A 20492-nucleotide genomic window follows, 5' to 3' on the forward strand; every position below is an offset into this window, starting at 1 on the left:
ACTTGTGTATGTCTATGCGAGTATATATGCATATACATGAGAAAAAACATGAATATACCAGATGCTTGTATATACGTGTATACTTGAGTATACGAGTATATAGGTGTGTGTTGAGTATTTATGTGCTACGTGCACGTACGGGCTCCACCCCTGCTTGCTCAGCACGACAACCCCATTCGCCACCAGCGGCAGTGACAATTGATGATTTTAACGTTTTTTGATGATTTAATAACGGGCACCTTATCTCCGGTTTCTTAAGGTTTAGAGAGGCGAGACCAGCAAAATGGCTTTCCCTGGATGTCCTGCATCCAATGGGACCAGTTTTGACCTGGTACACATTGCCAGTCCAGAGGAAATGGGGCACACAGTCACGCAGACAGATGCACACAGAAATTAATACTATAGAGTACGGGACTTCGCCCCTGCTTGCTTGGCTCGCCAACCCCGTTCTTCACCTGCAGTGACTCAATGCCAACTGCGGGTCACAAAAGATGATTTTAAAGTTTCTTCCTCCGGATATCTGGCCCCTTAAGTTTAAGAAGGGTGAGACAGATCGAAATGGCTTAATCTGGACGTCCTACATCCAAGGGTACCAGTATTGATGCGGTGGATATTACAAATACGGAGGAGATTGGGTTAGAGACACACAGACACACAAATAGGCAGAAGAGCAAAGAAATAATCGTACAGATAAGCGAGTATATACGTGTATAGATGAATATATATACCTGTATAGACACATTCCTGTAGACAACCATGTATGTGTTTATTGGTACATTTATGTAATTACATATATATAAGTATACTTATACCTGTAAATACCAGTATATATTCGCTTAAATACAGGTAAAAGCATGTGTTTACACTCGTGTTTAGAAGTATATACGAGTATATACTCCTGCTGACATGAAAAAACACATATACATGTACAAGAAATACACCGCCAGCTCAGTCCGCTACCAGTCAGTAAATTACCAGCATATGCACATTTATACACTATTATACGTATTTACGTACGTATATACTGGTATGTATACAGATATAGTAGTATCACACATATATTTTTGTAAATTAAACTTGATTTCATACCATTAACTGTAAAAACAATACATGTTTAGTGAAACTAATATTTAACTAATATCTGCCTTATACGTTAAGATTAATTGACTGCAGAACAACGATTTATTTTAAGCCTAATCATATGACCACTTTACCCCATCTTACCGGAATTGCTCTAAAATTTATGTAAAATAAATACAAATAGCTGTTAATGAGTAAGTGTCCTTGAGACATGCAGGAAGCTTCCCGTGCCGTCAATCTGTTCGAAATTCAAATAAACAAAATTTCCCAAAGAAGTTAAAAGAGGTGTTCAGATTTTAAAATGTTTCATATGCACACAGAATGAATGTTTTTCACTAAATAAATTGTTGCCAGCTTTAAAATTTTAACTTCAGAATGTAGTTCCTAAACGTTAAACTGTAAAATAAAAAAATTACAGTCATACAAATATTTATTACCAAGCAACAGCCATTTATTTGATGTATGACCACTTTATCTCATTGACCACTTTCCCCCACCATATCCTATCAAATATACTACACCATATCCTATCAAATGGCTGTACCAAGCAACAGCCATTTATTTGATGTATGACCACTTTATCCCATTGACCACTTTCCCCCACCATATCCTATCAAATATAGTAAAATTCATCAAATTATATCAGTTTGGTTATCAAAAATAAAAATACCACATTCTGTTGACTGACTCAGCATTCCTGGCTACATTAGGATCTGAATGATTTTCTTCACAATGAAAAGATGTTACAGAATTAGTCATAAGTCCATTTGTAGTAGAGCCATTTTTTGGAGCAAGGACATCATCTTAAACAAAATCATATAAAACAATTAAATTTAGAATTTCTGCACCAACAGAAAAAGTATTTTTAAAAGAGGAATCAGCACACCACTCATAAGATAAACCTGCAACAATTACCTGCTTCTTTTGTAGGTGGTATAAACTCACTCATGTCAAATGACATCTGTTTTCTTCTTTTTAAGATGTCAAACAAATAAATTTGTTCTCCTCCTAAATTGGCAAGCATTTCACTGCCATCTGGGCTAAAAGCAACATAGGTGGCTGTTAAAGTTCTATATCTTCTCTTGAAGTCATCTTGCTTTAAAGGCAGGTGACCTATAGAAAATAATTTTTAAGCATACACATTAATATGAACTTACCATGCAGATAAGCACTAAGCAAGCTAAAGCAATTAGAAGTATTCATCAAAAATAAAAACACTGCCCTTACACTTTCAGATTAACCATTCAGTCATACAACTCAAAGAATGACTCAAGGTTTATAGAAATTCCATAAATGTTTAAAAAGTTGAGAAATAAATACATATAAACTAAAAGAAAGAGAGAAAGTCAATAAAAATCACTAGAAAAATGTACTACAATGATAGTCAAACTTTTCTTTCTGAAAGTTATCTTAAAACCTTTAGATTGTTTACAGAAGATCATAAGAGTACTTTTTTTTTTTGCATTACAACCATAGTCATTTTTTCCCTCCTGAAAATTATCTAAGACCTCTGAAGTGACTACAGAAGATTGTAAGTGTACAATTCTAATTTTTAATCACTTTGAAATTTTTTGCAGGTAGTTTCTCTTTAGGCAGCTCATTTGTTGCAGAGGGAAGCTAAGTTATCAGTGAAGCTTTTATATTATCATTAATAACAGTAGGAACAGCTCTTGCAATAGGATATTTAATTGAATGGTCGGCAGGAACAACATTGTGTGTGAATACTTTTCAAAATTGGTTTCCGATGAAATAAAGTTGTTTGGTTCGTTAAAAGCGAATTTCAGTTTATCTTTATCCTTTGGAGAAAAACATTTACTACAGTAGAGCAACATTGGATGTGACATTTTCTTGACACCTTTTTCAAACTTAATTGCTCTCTCAGAAAAAAAAAAATTCTCCTATAAAATTTGTATTTTGAAAAAATCCAAAGCTGTTCCAGACGACCATTCAATTATCATATGCATTTATGCTATCCTCAAAATTATAAACTCGTTGTCAGAGCTTGAGTGGTGAAGAATGATTTAGGTGGTAGAAACTAGGTGATCTGTTGCACAAAATATCTTGCAACTTTGACCATTCTGTCAAAATGGCAGTTAATTGAGAGTTTCTTGTACAGTAAAATTTTAGTTCTTCAGTTAATTAGGTGGGATTTTAATTGTCTTCTAAGACCTAATTGGCAGCAAAAATTGACTTTTGTATCTGAGGGCTGATTTTATTTTGGTATTCTATCTCAGAAACCAGGTAAGTAAACTTTTTAACACTTTCAAATCTATGTTGCTTAATTTCAAAGAAATCACCAGAATTGGCTCTCTTTTGATAAACATGTTTTTTGGTTTTACTTTCATTTAGTGTTAGACCTATATTCCTAGCAGCCTTTTCTAGTACAAGGAAAGATTCTTTCAATGTACTTTCAGATTTTACAATGATGTCTATGTCATCTGCTGAAGCCAGAATTTGCACTGATTTGCTAAATATTGTTTTCTAAATTTAACTTTTCTATAAACCATCCACTCAAAAAAGTTTCAAATCAATTTAACATTTTTAAAATTAAAAAATAAAGTAGTATAGCAATAAGTATAACTTAAGTTTTGTACTTCAAATTTATAACTTTTATGCATTTTGAAGTAAAAATTCAAGTTTCAATCATTTTATTTTAATATGCATCATCATTTTAAAAGTAGTTTCCTGATGACATCAAAAAAAAAAAAATGTCAAAAAGGTATAGATATTAGATTTTATCACTTGGAGTTAATCATGAGTGCTAAACACCATCACCAAGAGGGAATGTATGGAAAACGTACTACCAACTAACCCCTCTTTTGGTAAAGCTTTTTGTTGAAAACAAAAATGTAGCCAAAAGAGAGTAAATAACAAATAATTCAAAAATTGTATAAATTTTAATCGTGTTGGTATTAAGCATAAAAGCTCACCTGCTACGAAATATGAAACACAACCTGGATGCAAATTATCTTCACCTGGTTCAACTGAATCTCCAACATATGATAAATTATCCCATGGTGGGGATGATGGTTCTCGAGGAAACTGAAAACAGAAATGAAAGTTTGAAGGAATAATGAAGTAGAAAACACTTTAATTTTACAACATTCTTTTCAAAAAACCTGCGTTAGAAAACAAAGCACTTAAGGTTTGTTCTAACGTTATGTGCGGGACAATCCAACTCGATAACTCAACCAACATTTTGTTAAAGATCTTAATATTTTAATTAAACAGGAGTAAGCACATTTTTAATCTTTACATTTGATACAAAAATACTCCTGACACAGTATTATTTTTATTAAATAGCTTTATTACTTAAAATTTAATTTATTTGCATGTGTCAGGTGTGACACATCCAAAGTCAACCTCTTGTTTGTTGTATGTTTTACTCTTGCCCTATTGATATAGGAATGAGAAAACAGATTGTAGGTTATGAAAGCTTAGGTTCCAACATAAAGAATACGTATCTCATTTGTTGAGAAATAATAATTTAAACTGTTGAAAAATAATTAATGTATGTGGCCATTCAACTGAAAAGGATCATTTTGTTCTGCATGTGATGGTTCCTACATTTCATTTAAAAAAATTGAAAGGTAATGACAACATTTTATGATCAATAAGTCGCACATACATTTGTGATTTTTAGGTAACAAAATTTTGTTCATAACCCTTTTAAATCATTCTTTTTAATGAAATGTATCAAGCGTGATCTGTGGGACAAAATGACTGTTTTCAGTGGAATGGCAAGAAACATAATTATTTTTCAATGCCTTAAATTATTATTTCTTAACAAATGAAACATGTATCATTTACCTTGGAACCTCAGCTATTACCGTTTTCCGTGGAATGGCCCTTAACTAACATTCAGCAAAATAACTAACATGTAGTAATTAAAGGGAAAACAAACCTTATTATCAATTTTATGTATAAAAAATAAATTATAACATCGTAAAAGAAAATATGTAACTGCGTGAAAATCCCAGAAATTGTAGAGATCAGAGATATACTGCTGTGCTTAGTGCAAAAGTGGTATCTGCAGCTGAATTCAAAATGGGAAAATCCCGTTTAAAGTCGTGTGTCTCCATGTATTTGATTCAGATGAAACTTTTTCAGAATTTTTTTAAAAATATTTTCTATTGACAAATGACCATAAACATTGTATTTGGGTAAAATATGTGACAAAGAATCACCTAGTGACAATAACTCAATTTTGACAAAAATTGCAGATACGACTTTTGTGCTTTGCACGGCAGTATACATGACTGAAAAAAAAACAAAAATATGCAAACAAATTACTTATTCTATAATTAGTTTCTCTTAAGTAGTGATTAGGATCCGGTAAATACCCAGTGAGTAGGTAAATATTCTTGGGTATTTACCCTAGGCCTGGGTAAATCCTAAAAATTGGGTATGAACTAGGTGAATAAATGATAAAAAGGAATCTTGAAAACGCATCCCTCGCGTAAGTCGGGATCCGACTGTATTTTTGAAAACCTATTATATGTATATTTTTAATATGATTTTTTTCTTTTTGCAGAAATAGAAAAATTCCTGTTCCTGTATGTGTTGTGAAAAGAGTTCAAATCATTTGCATGCATTTCATTAAGTACTATAAATGGGACATATTTAAAGCATTCAATGAAGAATTTTTCGTAATGTCAATATTTAAATATTGTAACAATGAAATGGAGCAACAAACTGATAATTATCGTGACTTGTATTAATTTTTGGAATTTAGTTCTTAAGTGCCCTCATATTTCTTCTTCATTCTATGCTCTCAGCTCTTAGAATCAATTTTTCCAATGTGTTGTGCTTCACATTAAAACTAAATTAATGAAAATTTTAAGAGCATAGCTTATCTTTAAATACAAATGTATTTCCAAGTCAACTTTCTAATACATTCCATTTCTTCTGGAGTAAGAAGCCAGAAAATAAGACTTTTTCTGAAAAATGGAGAGAAAGATTGGGGTTAAAAAAGTATGCAATTCACCTTCGCAGTAGTAGGCTTGATCATTCTGCGATCATAAAGTCTAACAAATGGATCATTGGCTCCAACTGCAAGAAGCTCTGGCCTCATGGGATTGATTGTTACACATTTAGCTTCAGCGTTTCGGCCAAGATGACAAACTAAGTTTATTAAAACATTGTTGCATATGTTAGAACACTGGTGAGGCATTCGCAGGTCATATTGCCTATATTCAATGGTATGGAGAAGAAAAAGAAAGAATTAGTAAAAGCAGTGTTTAATGAAATAATAATGATGATATCCATGAACATAATGAAGCAAACAACGTTTGAAAAATTCCAGAATTTCCATAGCTTTACTGAATGACTCTTGTAACTTTTCCTCATTCAATAAATACAACCAATATAATCAAAAATATCAGTATGCATGAAAAAAAAATTAGCAAGGATGCAGAAAATGCCTTAGTGGTCACTAATTGCACATGCTATGTATGATCATGGTTACAGATGGGAATGGTTGGAAGAAAAACGGAACTTGTGGGGAAAAAAAGTATTTTTCCTTTTTTTTTCCCAAAGGGGTTTATTTCTTTCTGGAAAAATTGAAACATTGGAAATTTTCTAGTACAAAATATTGCACTCAGAAAGGAATAATGTTTAAGTTCTAAGACCTTTTTTCTTCTATTTTTTTACTTTCAGTATACCACAAAAAAAAAAAAAGCACTCATTTTGATAAATGTCTGAAGCTGTTAAATTTTCATGCCTCTGTACATTAAGTATTATTTGTTACTGTTCTCACTTAAGAAGATTTTAATCTTCTGCGCAGAACAGAATTATATTAGCTATATCAATTAGTGGAAATGATTACGTTTAATATAATCCATTTGATGTGTGTACAAACTGTTGCTCGCAACAAACTGAAAAAAAAAAAAAAAACAATTTTCATCCAAAATTCCTAATTTATTTAATTTTAAAAAAACTGCAAATTACTGCAAAAAGATTGATTAAGTACACAAGAACATATCCTATCCTAAATTAATGGTTCAATGATGATTTGGCTAATTTAGACAAATTTTGGTACTCTAAATATCAAACAGAAAGGACATTTTAACAGTGAATGCTTGAATGTATAACTCTATTAAAAAATGTATGAAAATATAGTAGATTGCATGTACTTTTAAACTGTTTACACTTCATATCTTCTGAGAAAATATAACTTAAAAAAAACTACTTCCTTTTGTCAGAAAACAATTTTTGCATTTTTTTCCCGATTTTCCCCAAAAAAAAATCTGAACAGTCAAAATCTGAAACAGGTTTACAGCAATTAGTAAGATAACTGAATTTTGCAAATTATGCCACAATTCTTCACACAGTTACTTAAACTGATACGTGAGGGAGAAAGTAGTTACTATGCATATTATGTACACTTGGAGAAGAAATTGAGAGAAATATCAGAATGGTAATTGGGAGTACTTCTACGTTTTAGATATTTTTCAACAAACCACACAGAGGGCTATTTTTAGCATGTATTTAATTATCTTTTCTCCCCCACCCTAAATTCACTAATGAATAAGCCCCATCCAGAACTTTCCACTGTCATTTTCTGTTTCAAAAATAATTTGCCCTTTCTCTAATGATGCCTGACTTATTATTCTTTTAGCTTGAATCATACTGTAAAAATAACTTAGAGAACAATACAGTCTCACTGCCTTTTATTCTCCTTGGGAGGTCATGAACTTCACACTCCAGGGTCCCCTGGACCTACCACTATTTGTGGTTTAACCGGTTGGATGGGGCTTTCAGGACAGGTCTGATTTTTTAAACCAGACCAGAAGCGGAGCAATACCTGGTCCAGCACCCCCAGAGGCATTGATTCAGTAAGAGGACTTTGTGACCATGACATATTTAACATGCTCCAGTCACCATCAATGAAAACGGAGGATCTTCGACCAGCTGGGATCAGGGCCGCACCGTGCCTGTGAGCAAGGTCTCCAGAGTCAAAAAGGCGCCGAGCTCTATCGATCAAAAGGTTCCAAATTAGGGGGAAAAATCTCCGACCGAAAAAATAAAAGTATATTTTCATAATAGAAATGGTGGCAGTGAAATAATACTACTAATTGAAACAAGCAATCTGTCTCGATGCCTATCTAAAAGGAAAAATTATTGCCTTGTTGTGTCTAAACATGCTATTCAAAAGCGCAAGCTTTTATACACTGAAAACACCTGAGGCTAACTAATGCATACTAAAAAAAAGTACATTAGCATTTTTCTTTCTAATGTGGAGCCGTAAATGCTTTTTCAGTGTGGCTCTAGTTGAGCATACGAGGGGCAACAAATTTTCTATCCTCCATTTTGGTTACTGACTCGAAGTAACTTCAAGATATGAAGTAAAAATGTACACTGTATTCCGAAATTAAATACTTGCTATGTTTAGATTTTTGGGTGTATAGAAAACCGGGGGAACATTTTTCATTGGTTCATTATGTCTTCAAATTTGATTTATTATTTTAAATAAAATATGTGGAGAGTTTCATCCCTATCTTGAGCTACATTTGGAATGTATTAATAGTTCATAATTTTTAATTTAATGCTTTAAGGTGCATAATAAGTACATAGTGTCAATGGGGGGTAGGGATGCGCCCTGCATGAAACCGAAGGTGATACTCGAAAATGATTTAGGTGCATATGAAAAATTTTCATGAGTAGCATTAGTCAACTTATGAAGATTTTATCTTCCTGTATATTCCCCGTAAAATGTTTTATGATATTCTTAATCACTAAAGTAGGAAAACTTAGTAATCTTTCATTTTTAATGATAATAACTTCACACTTCAGCTTATAAAATGTCGAGGGACAATCTTAGTTCTTTTTAAAATAAATTTTTAAATTAAAAATTTCCATGTTGCAGATTATTGGCCAGCTAATTACATCCCAACCATATTTCTCTTTCTTTCATTCCCCTTTTTAATCTGTATCCTCAAATGAGAAAATTTTCAAAATGTCAAGCCCTGGATGCCCTCCCCCCCAAAAAAATCATTACAGATTGTCCACAATTTGAGGAGAGCCTCCAAACACTGCATGCTCTTACAACGTTGAAGATAGATAGTCTAAGATTGCGTTTGGCTTCTACTTCGAAAAACTCCCGGGACTGTAACATTACAAAGAAAATGACCTACAATTGGGTTTTTAAGTCTTCAATTTTGAGAAACGCTCAGGGCGGGGGCTCCCGAACCTTGTTATATTACCAAAGAATGACAAAAACTGAGTTTTTTAAATGCCATTATGAACATCTGAGATCTTCATTTTTAGGAATTTCATTTTGAAGCATTGGGAGATGACGATAAATCAATCAGAAACTCCCTGAGCATGATTACTTACCCTAACAGCAACAAAATCGCATTTTTAAGAAATCAATTTCGGAAAATATTGCAGAGGTTCTCGAAACTTTTTCTCCCCCTTTCAACTCTAAAGATCGTATAAAACTGTGATTAGAAATAAAATTTTGAAAAATTTCCGGTCAAGAACCCTCGTAGCCGCTATTTCAACCTGCTTGAATTCGAGTAATGACCGACCCTGTGATAAACATAAAGTTTTATCAGCTTTCTCTCTGTCCCTCTATCCAACTATTTGAGACAGACGGAGGATTTCAAAGTGGTCCCCTAAATAGTTTAAACCAAACAGGAAAAGTTATTCTAACTCTCATCTTTTTTTAGCAACAGATATGTGAATTTTTCCTAAAAAATATTTTTCAGAGATACTTGAAATTATGACTTTTACAGCCATATGCTTCATATTTTCTAAAAAATTGCGAGGAAAGGAAACTCAGACACGCTCTCTCCCAGTTTTTGACATCCTAGAGAGAGAAAGATGGACTTGGTTGTTGCAGAATTGAAGCTAAGTGCGTATGGAAAAATAATTTAAGTGCACCCCCCTTCCCTCCCCTAGAACTATTTTCCAGTAGAGCCACTATTTCCTTACTGTAAGTTGATAGTGTCAATCAGTTTATTTAGTATAAGATGTGTTCAGTATGTAATATACATATGTATGAATTTGCTCTTTTATTGCTATTTAAAAAAATAATAAAAATTTAAGTTTCAATAAATGTATTTAAGTGTACATTTTAACATAGCAAAAAATGTTTATACATTGTTTCTTTAAAATAAATTAAATGTCTAACGTATTTTTGCCCACATTATGTTTGTCTACAAAACCTCACTCCTGGTGTTAACCATATTTTCCTCGAACACAACAGCGTAAAGGCACTCAAAAAACAGTTGCACAATGGCGCCGATCAGGCTTGGCACGGGCCTGGCTGGGATTGAACCCGGGACCCGTAACCTTTGGATAGAAGTCCAACACCCTACTGTGAAGCCACCACAGCACGGGAGGTCATGAAAAAAGAAGGGGGGGGGGGGGGCAAGTTGCTTGAGAAAAATTGAGAAAACCAGACCCATGGGGGTTACAGTATGGTGTAGCCAATTACACTTGGTGAAAATAAGCTCACCCTTTTACATTATGCTAGGTGAAAAATTAATAATTTTTAAGTAAGAAAGTTGTTTGTATAATCTAAGAATATGTATAACTATTGAGATTGTTCACTCAATCTTAGACAACGTTCTCAGCTGAAAAAATAAAAATTAAGTTTTAGTAAATACTGTAACCAATAAGGATCATTCCACGTCAAATCGCCTAAATTATAGTCGGCCGTGCCGCCATGTCTCCGATTTTTTCCATTATTTTTTTTACCAATAGATATCTATTAGAAAAGCCAAAAATTTTTCTTTTTTAGATTTTTTTTAATGAAAATTACACTTTGGAGAATTTTTTCAAAAATTCAATTTTTGATCATTTTCTGGAGTCACCGTTTTGGCATGAATTCAGAAAATTGCTCTAATTTTTTTATTTTTCAATCAATTAAGCTGAATTCAGTATCAATTTCAAGCTAATATTTTTCTCTTTCAGTGTAAATGACAGAAAGTATTTTATATGAACAGTTGGGTGTTGCCACTCTTTATCTAAAATCAGTTTTAATGTTTTTTCAATTGGGAGATTAAATAAGTTATATCTCTGGAGTACCTACTATGCTCTGCATCAATTTTTTTTTCTTCTTAGCATAGATAAATCATTCTCTTGCTATGTAGAAAAAAGTAGAAGGGTATTTTTTTTGTTGTTTTGAAATTAAAAAAAAAAGTTTGTTTTGCAGAAAATACAATTTTTCTATTACTTTAAATCCCTTTTAAGCTTAAAAAAGGCCAAAAACTTTTCAGAACAATTAATACTGGACTCTCAAAGGATTTGTATCAATAGTTAATTACTAAAAAGTTGTTTACTTTCGAAAAGAATTGTGCAAAAACCTCCGTTTCAGACTTCACAAAAATAAATAAATAAATAAATAAAAAACACTTTTGATTGAAAGTGTACTAAATATTGAGAATAATAATTTGAAGAATAGTATGTTCCATTAAAATCTTACATACCATAGATTGTAAAACGTTCATTTGAATTGAGTTGGATAGTTTTGTTTTCTAACTTTAAGAAATGATACAATATGTAACTTTGTTTTTTTTTTCCTATTTATCACCTCGACGACCCATTTTGAGCAATAAAAGGCTTTTAAAAAGAGCGTAAAATTATCCGGGCGCCAAGCTCCATACTTGTGACAAATTATAGGGTGACAGGTATGCAAATATTTTAGCTACCTTTTAAAATTCACATTAAATGAATAGATTATTCTAATTTATTAACCCGTATAAAAAAAAATCTATTTATTTTTCCAATGTGTTAATGATCCATAAATTGTTAAAATACTTGAAAAGTTGTTTAAATTGATTTCTCCATTCATGAATAACGAGTTATAGTCTTTTTAATTTGCATGCATTCATTTTTCTTGACTCAGGGACAAGTTTTGTTCAAACAGTTCTGATATTCTATTATTTTGAATTTGGGTTCTACATTTGTTTCACTTATTTTTTTTTTTCACTTCACATAACTCACTCATAAGTAAAGAAAAGAAAATGATTTGTAATTACATGATGATTCCATCTTCGGCAGCACTCCAAAGCATAGTAGGTGAACTTGGAGTAACAGCAAGTCGTTTTACTCTTCCACCATGGCAACTGCAGGACATTGTTGTTTCTTTAGATGCTAGGTCATGGACTCTTATTCGAAAATCAGCAGCACCAGTGATGATAGTCCTATCATCAGAATTTGGAAGAAACTAAGGATAAATAAATAATCCCTTTTAGAAAAATTTCAAAAATGTTTGTTTTCCATGTTATAAACAAAAATATAAAGTGTTAAACTAATAAACAGTTGATTGTTCTTTACCTTCTGCAAACCATCACATAGTTTGTTTGTTTTTTAATTGAAGAAGAATAAGAACCTACTGAAAGCACTCCTTATCTTCATTTTTAAAGTACTTCTTATTGTTGAAGTTTGACACTAATTAAGTTAGAACAATTGATATTAATAGTTCTCAAAGTGCACATAAGATAGTGGGAACCAGGGCTCGTTGAACCGCGGGGCATGATGGACTGGTCTCAATTATTTGAATACTATTTTTTTTATTTTGATTTATGACTAAAATCTATCGCTTATAGTCCTACATATCATAGAAAGAAATCACATGGTAAAGTTATATTGAAAAAAGTCTTAAAGTTATATGTTTCCAGGAATCAGAGTGAAAATATGGTCGTGCTGGGTATATACCTCATGAAGGTTTATACTCCTGTATAGTTTTTTAAAAAAAAACTCTTCTTGTCTAGAAGGTGCCCATCATATCTATAGAATAATAATGATTTTCAGCTACGTTTTGAGAAGGATGGTGAATGATGTAATTCAACAGAATTCAGTTTTTTGTTATTTAAAGAACTTATAATCAATGTTGGTTTATAATATAAAACACATTTGAATTCTAGCATACTCGTATATATTATTGATTAGGCACTAGCTAAGTGACCATTCAGCTATAATGATTGGACAGTTTAAAATGACTAACTTTAACTTTAACTGCTGCCTTAACACTGACTCATAAACAGGCAAATAGAAACATATGAGCCTTCACTAACGAAAAAAGTACCTCCATTTTGCAACCAAATCTTTTCTACACCAATCACTTCAAGCTGCATTTTGAACTTTCAGAAGTACCCATGTCACAGCCAAAGCAGTTAAACACTGTGTCAAATTAGTATAGCTTGATCACAGAGAGATGGCAGGTGAACTAGAAGCAGAAACAGGCCACTTTATTTTGTGATAGGTAGAGTCAGAAGGATTGCACAAGCAGTAAAAACATGACTGCTCGCAGATCCTATTTGTTACAAAATGAAGTAGTCTGTCTCTAGTACCAGTTTACCCACCATCTCTCCATAGTTAAGCTAGAACAGAGGCTTTGTTTCTGAGATGTTTTTCAGAGCTCATTTCTTAGATAGGAGCTGTTTGTGGCAAAGAAAGACATAAGGGTTTCATCTTGAGCAAACTCGAGTCCAAATCTAAAATGCCTAGGCTCAATACTAAATTAGATTTCATGCCAAAATATTATTGTTCATGTTGGGGACTTGTCAATTGGTTTTTAGGCACTTTATGCACTTGAACTCATAAATAATGAAGCAACTAATTACTTAAAAGTGAGAAATGAATTTCTTTAAACTGATATAATGCAATATCAGGATTTTTTTTTTCCAAAATACTAATTTTTCCTTTTAAATATTATAGAAATAGTATGCTGTAAAAATTTTTAAATGTAATCTAATATGAACTAACAAAATTAAATGTGCAGAGATTTCCTTAAAGGAACCCATGTTCCTAATAAGGGAAAAATGTTTTTTCTTTGTTAAAACTGCTGAAAAAGACAATTAAAACTTAAATTTTCACTTGGTTCACCCACTGATATATTCATTAATGAACAGGGCCGATCCTAGGGTGTCGGCCGCCTGCATGCAAAGACCTAATGTGCCGCCCCTCAAACGTAATTTGCATATTTTGACTCATTTTTAATGTCCATATAAATCTTTCTTCAAATTTCTATATCAAGTTCTAATTTTAAAAAAGAAGAAAACAGAAGAATGATGAACTTATAAAAAGTAAGAAAAGTTTTATAGTAAGAAACTCCTAAGGTACAATTTATATCTTTGAAGAAAGTAATAGATACCAAAATTTGCTAGCAGACCCCGAAGTGGTTTTTCAGGGGGAAAAAGTAGGAAAAAAAGGAATCAAAAATTTAAAAAAATAGGAAAAGTAGGAAACAAAATCACTTAAAAAAGTAGGAAAAAATAGGAAGAGATAGGCCTACACACACGTCAAGAGGAAACAAATTTAGCGTAAATTTTATTTCTAATTTAAAACTAACAGTATCTTTTATTTAAAACTGTCCCAAAAATAAACTAACAGTACTTTTGAAGTATTAAAAGGATTTAATGAAAGACCGAGTCACAAAAACAAAAAGGAAGGAAAAAGCTGACAATCATCAGTATGAAAAATAAACTGTTGGAAACAAAGATATTAATTATAAAAAGATGAAAATAAAATCCAAACAAAGAAACACCTTTTATCAATACAGTAATAAAAAATTTAAGAGTGAAAGAATAAAATGCAATATATAGCGATCTCAAAAAAAAAAAAAATCTCATATTTTGTTGCCATAAAACCATTTTTGTTAAAAGATTTGTTTTGTCAAAAACGAAAACATTCCTTCGAGAGCATCCATTTATCATTTGAAAATACTAACACTTTCAGCTCTTGTTGTCATAAATTGTGATACAAAATGCAAAGCAATTATTAAATTAGTTTTAGTTAAAAATAAACAGCAGCTTACATACATTCTTGCATAAGCAGAGGCAGATGTTTGAATTTAAAAAAAAAAAGGAAAAAAGACTGAAAATGCAGAACTGAAAAAATTTGTTCTTAAATATGGGACATAAAATGTATTTTTAGCAAGCATTCAACATAAATTTTTGTTTCAAGCACGTCATTTATGGTAGTCAATGGGGTCAATTTCTCCCCTCCCTAGCTTTGGAAAATTAATGCTAAACTATACAAGTTCTTGCGGTTTTTGTTGTTTTCAGAAAAAATTTGCATTCAGAATACATACTTCGCTAGCCACCCCCGGGAGAAAAATCAAAATGACAAGTCAGTTTTAATTTCAATCAAGCAATAAAAACCAATATTGTTTTTCTGGTTTGATAAATTTTTACCTCCTTTTTGTTCCAAAATTTTTGTCACGGCAAAAAAGAAGGAAAAATCCATGCATGATAAACGTAACATTTGTATCAAAGACAATGTACAAACATTAGTAACTGATAAAGACAAACATTACCAGTTACTAATGTTTTTCCGTGCATAAAAGGGAAGGCATGTAGTTTCCCTCAATCCTTACCATATAACAAAAATTTTCACTCGGAAATTGTTTACGAAATTGATAGTGAGGGGGAAGCAGCTGGCATCAAATGCCTGCATATATCTTTCTCCCCCACCCTCCTCTGATCATGCTCCCTAAGTACAATAACTTACATTAGATACGCCGCATCGGTATAACTGCCGCACGCCGGAAAGAATAAGAATCTGTCAAAAAAATTTGAAATGCTCAGAAATGCCGCATTGCCATAAACGCAGCACATAAAAATTATGAGCAACTCCTCGATATTGATAATATATCAGAGTAGAAAATACCCATTAAAAATTAAAAAAATACAGTACATAGTTGCTTGTGGCTCTACCCACCAACTTTTAAAAATGCGAAGAAATAAAAACGGAATTTCGTACTTAAATTGATTTCCAAATTTTCTCCAAAAAGCAAAAATGTTTTGGTAATCTAGGTTTTTTTTTTTTTTGCAAATACACTGCAATGGAAAAAAAATTAAATTTTATGAATTCTATAATCTTGTTTCTGATTTAGAATGAACAATAATCATATTTATGTATGAAAAAAGTAAGTTTCATCGATTATTTTTGAAGTGGTCCGTTTCTGCAAATTTCTGTAATCTGTCGCTTTTATTTTGTACTAAGATTAAATAGAGCTCCATTTCACTTGTAATCATCTATGCAAAAATTATCGAATAGGAAATTCGGCTTTTTCCCGCACTTTTTGAACAGTCGGCCATTTACTTTAATTAAAGCTTCTAATTGAGGGGTAAATAATACATAATTGCATCAGAATTGGGCCAGTATCTGTTTCTTTATTTTTTCGTTAAAACAGTAAGTCTTACGTCCGGGCGATAATAAGAAAGGTCGATCATAAACTCTGCAACGGCAAAAAAGTTACTCACGAATATTTAACTTTTAAACAGGCAGACGCTGCAGTGTTCCTTAAAGAAATTACTGTGGTCAGTCAATCAAAAACTTAGAATTTGCTTGTTTCTTTTGCTTTTGAAAATTGAAACATTCAGAAAATTATCGGTGCGGCATTGTAAAAATAAGAATCAATGCACAATTAGAAGTGCTATACTAAAGAAAGAAAAAGTAGGGAAAAAAAGGAAAAAGTAGGAAAATAAGGAGAAAGCTCTAAAAAATAGGAAAAATAGGAACTCTTCGAGGTCTGTGCTAGTCGTAAAAACGCATTTTATGGTCTGTCTTTGATAACATCAGAGGAAGGATGGAGGAGGGGGGGGGGGAATCAGTGGAGGGGGGGATTGTTCCCAAAAAGTTATCGAAATTGGCATATGAAAAACAGTTTTAGTTAATCTTTGGTAGTGCTTGGTTGCAAGGACAAAAGAGTCGGGTATATTCAAGGTGCATGGAGAAATTTTCGAAATTTACGTCAAATAGCACAGTTTTAGGAACTTTTCGAGACTTCAGGGAAAAGTAATGTTGGAGTTCTTTCCTAAAATTCTTTCAAAATTGAAATCGATTTGAAGCTATTTTTTGTGACCGTAGCTCAGGAAGGATCAGCGCTCTTCCTGAAACTTTTCTGAAACTGAAGTTTTAAACATGCAATTTCGGGTTATCTTTGTTGATAGAGGGAGGGAGATTCAATCTTCTCCCACCGAAAGTTTTCGAAATTGAAGTTTAAAATGCAAATTTAGGCTGTCTTTGATGACGATAGAGGATCTGGTGGCTTTAATCCAGTAATTTCTCCACACTATTGTTTGAAAAAAACATTTTTGGCTATATTTGAAAAAGATAGGGGAAACGTGAAAACGAACCGAGATATTTTTCGGAACTAAAATCCATTTTAGGCTATTTTTGGGAAGGAAGAGTTTTGGGGCTCCTAAACGGATATTTCTAAAAGCGCAATTTTATACTATCTTTGGTGACGTTAACGAAACTGGGAAGCTTCGGCGGATCTTTTGGATATTTTTCGATATTAATACCGGAAAAATACAACTGCAGACTTTTGTCCACTTCACCCCGACCATCGATGGGTATGCCATTGCGCCGTAAAAAGTTACATAAGCCAGGCAGTTTTCTCCGGAATGTTTTAGAAATTGAAGTTCCAAAATCGTATTTCAGGCAATGTTTGATAATGATGGGACAAAGAGCGGGCAGGGGTTCAATGTGCCCTCATGAATTTTTTTTTGAAACTGAAGTCAATTTCAGGCTAGTTTAGGCGGGAAGGGTTCTGTGGCATCACGGAACCGCCCAAAAATGAAATTTTGAGGTATAGTGATTGCATTGGAGAAAAGGGGGATCAGAGGTCCTTCCCCGAAAGTTCTTGAAACTGATGTTTGAAAAACGCAATTTTAGTTTGTTTTTCAATATGTTAAGTGAGAGGGGGTGGGATGAGGGACCTCTCTAAAAACGCTAATTGAGACTATCTTTGGTAGTAATGTTTAAGAATGGATTTCGGGGCCCTCCATCGCAAAAATTTTGAAAAAGAAATCCGAAAAATGTCGTTAAGCAATTTTTGATGACATTAGGAAGGGCTGTCCTCTGAAAACACATTTTAAATTTTGGAACCAACATTTTTAAGCAATGTTTGATTAAGTTAAGGTGGAAGGGGTGAATCAGAGACTTAATTGGATTCTTAAGATCGGTGGTTCAACCAGCGAAATTTCCCAAAATTAAAGTGCAATTTTAAGTCTTCTTTAGTCTCGTCAAGGAGGTCATAGCATCCTTTTGGATCTTCGTTTTCGAGCTCGGGGAAAGAGTCATTTCCTCTTACCTGATCTGAAACTGGGAAGTTCAATAATGACTTTAATTAGAAAAAATTTCTGTAAAGGGGGAAAAGTACAAAATTTTAGTTTATCATTCATATATGTTTGACTCTCAGGGGAGTCGCAATTTTCCAGTCTCTCCACGCATCCAGGATTGTTGAACACAGAATTTGTTGTTTGAAATGTTTGCGACAGTATCTAACCAGTATAGCTTTTTTAATATATATATATATATATATAATATAATATGTCTTCACTGTTTAGGTCTATAAAAGCTTGGGGGTTAAACATTAGTAGCCACCTTCTGTGCTTGTTTTAGCAGGCACCCTTTCATGCTTCAGGAAGGGGCCATTTCCCTCATTTCCCCTCCCCTGTATCCATGCCTGATTACCGGTTCTGTCACAAATTTTGCAACCAAATGAAGCATGTGTGTAAAGAATAGGTATTAATGGACACTGGACCAACACAATGTTCTCTAACATTCTATTTTTCTAAAACTATGCTATGCTGTCGGGAAATCGACACTTACTTTGATTACTGAACATTTAAAACTCAGCATATTTATTCGACTTATTGTAATTTATCTTGTGAGAAATTCTTGAGGAATTTTACTCGATTAAAAGAACTATATGATGCAGAAATACGTGAAATACACCGCCAGCTCAGTCATTTCCAGCCGAGGACTGCAGTTTCGTGCTTATTAGCACTCATCAGCCCGGCAACCAGTTTGTTTCGCACTCTTGGCTCCCTTAAGAGGTTTTCCATCTCCAGCTTAGTCACTTTCCTATGCCGGGCTGATGAGTGCTAATAAGCACGAAACTGCAGTCCTCGGCTGGAAATGACTGAGCTGGCGGTGTATTTCACGTATTTCTGCTCTAGCCCTGGCTAATGGGCGGTAATTTACTGAATATATGATGCAGCCTGCGGCCGCCCCTTGCTTTGGCCACCCGTGTGTGGTGCACACACTGCACAACTAAGAAAAGCAGAACCACTCTTGTTGCTTCTTGAGCAGAGCTATATAACTGCTTGGAATACATAATTGAGTACTTGGGGATGCTTTCTAGTGGAATCTGTCAAAATACGTTGAAAAAATTGCACCCTGAAGGTTGACAGAGGACGTTGTATCTTTTTTTTTTCCATTTGGGCCAAAGAAGGAGCCTAGGGCCAAAGTAACGCCCATTTATGGTACAGCAAGTAACAGCTGAAAGTATTAGTCATCATAATTTTTTTTAAATTATTATGAATTATTCAATTGTCCTAGGAAGAACTTCCTGAATATTTAGAAATTTTTATTTTTGCTACAGTAAGACATTTAATTGCAGGAATAGCAGTAGGGGCGATGACATGCCTTTTAGTTTCGAAAAAATGCCCTTTTTTAATCCTGGAGGAAGCTCTGCAATATGATGTTGCTGGGCAACCTATCATTAGAATTGTGTTCTACAGACAAAAAAAAAAGAACATATCAGGTTTATCATGTTCATAATCTGCAAGGATGGATTTAATATCCTTCACTGATCTCTTCCAATTCCAATTTGAAAGACATAGGTTCTTTTTTAAACACCCTGTATCTGCCATTATGGATCAAGATAGTTTGGATGACTACACAACACTCTGTGCCTTATCTGTTTGTCAACTGTGTTTTGTATTAGTGCAGTGAATTATTTTTCTCCTAAGCTGAGAATGGGATTTAAAAACTACTGCTTATATACCTAAAGAGCTTAACATTACATGAAGATTAAATAAAACAAGAAATAAAGTCAAGCATGCAAAAGGAGAAAAAATTGCACTTCTCCAAATTCAGGGCTTTAATTTATAGATTATCTTATTAAAGTAGATATCATAATGGGACAAATATTTTTCAAAATTTAAGTTGTGTACCTCTGTGTATTTGCACTATAGGGTTGTTGCTGACATTTAATTTTGTGAAATTTTATTATTCTCTGTTAAGTTCCTAAGTGAAAGAAAAATTTTGCCCAGAAATTGAATTATCACTGATAGCATAATCTAGATCAAACTTCAATATAAATAATTCATATTTCAAAAAGACTAAGTTTTAAAAAACTTTCACGAACAACAAATTCAGCGAACGGACAACCATAATTGCTGGAAAAAAAAATCACAAAACTGAGGAGATAGCAGTAGGCAAGATATTGCAGCTTCAGTTATTAGTGTATGTTTCATTTGAAGTCTAATTAATTATAACACTCAAATAATAAATAGAAACACTATTTGATACTAATGATGATTTTACATTAAATTTCATAACACTGTTTGAGTTTGAATTTATGAGAAAATAAAAACTAGTCTTATATCTGAAAACTTTTTTTTTTTTTTAATTTGAGTTTACTAAACATTAACAATAAATAA

At 32.9% G+C, this 20492-nt stretch overlaps 1 protein-coding gene across 1 annotated transcript in view; it reads right to left on the minus strand.

Annotated features, from left to right (window-relative positions):
• The window catches only part of LOC129231700 (WD and tetratricopeptide repeats protein 1-like), a 79411-nt gene that overhangs the window by 22237 nt on the left and 36682 nt on the right, over positions 1-20492 (minus strand). The window contains exons 5-9 of the mRNA XM_054866063.1: positions 12069-12256; positions 6068-6269; positions 4011-4122; positions 1996-2193; positions 1754-1883 (exon numbers count right to left, since the gene is read on the minus strand). Coding sequence (XP_054722038.1) covers positions 1754-1883; positions 1996-2193; positions 4011-4122; positions 6068-6269; positions 12069-12256 — 830 coding nt within the window. The remainder of the gene's footprint in view (positions 1-1753; positions 1884-1995; positions 2194-4010; positions 4123-6067; positions 6270-12068; positions 12257-20492) is intronic.

Source organism: Uloborus diversus, chromosome 10 (genome assembly GCF_026930045.1).
Source record: "Uloborus diversus isolate 005 chromosome 10, Udiv.v.3.1, whole genome shotgun sequence".
Taxonomy (NCBI): domain Eukaryota; kingdom Metazoa; phylum Arthropoda; class Arachnida; order Araneae; family Uloboridae; genus Uloborus; species Uloborus diversus.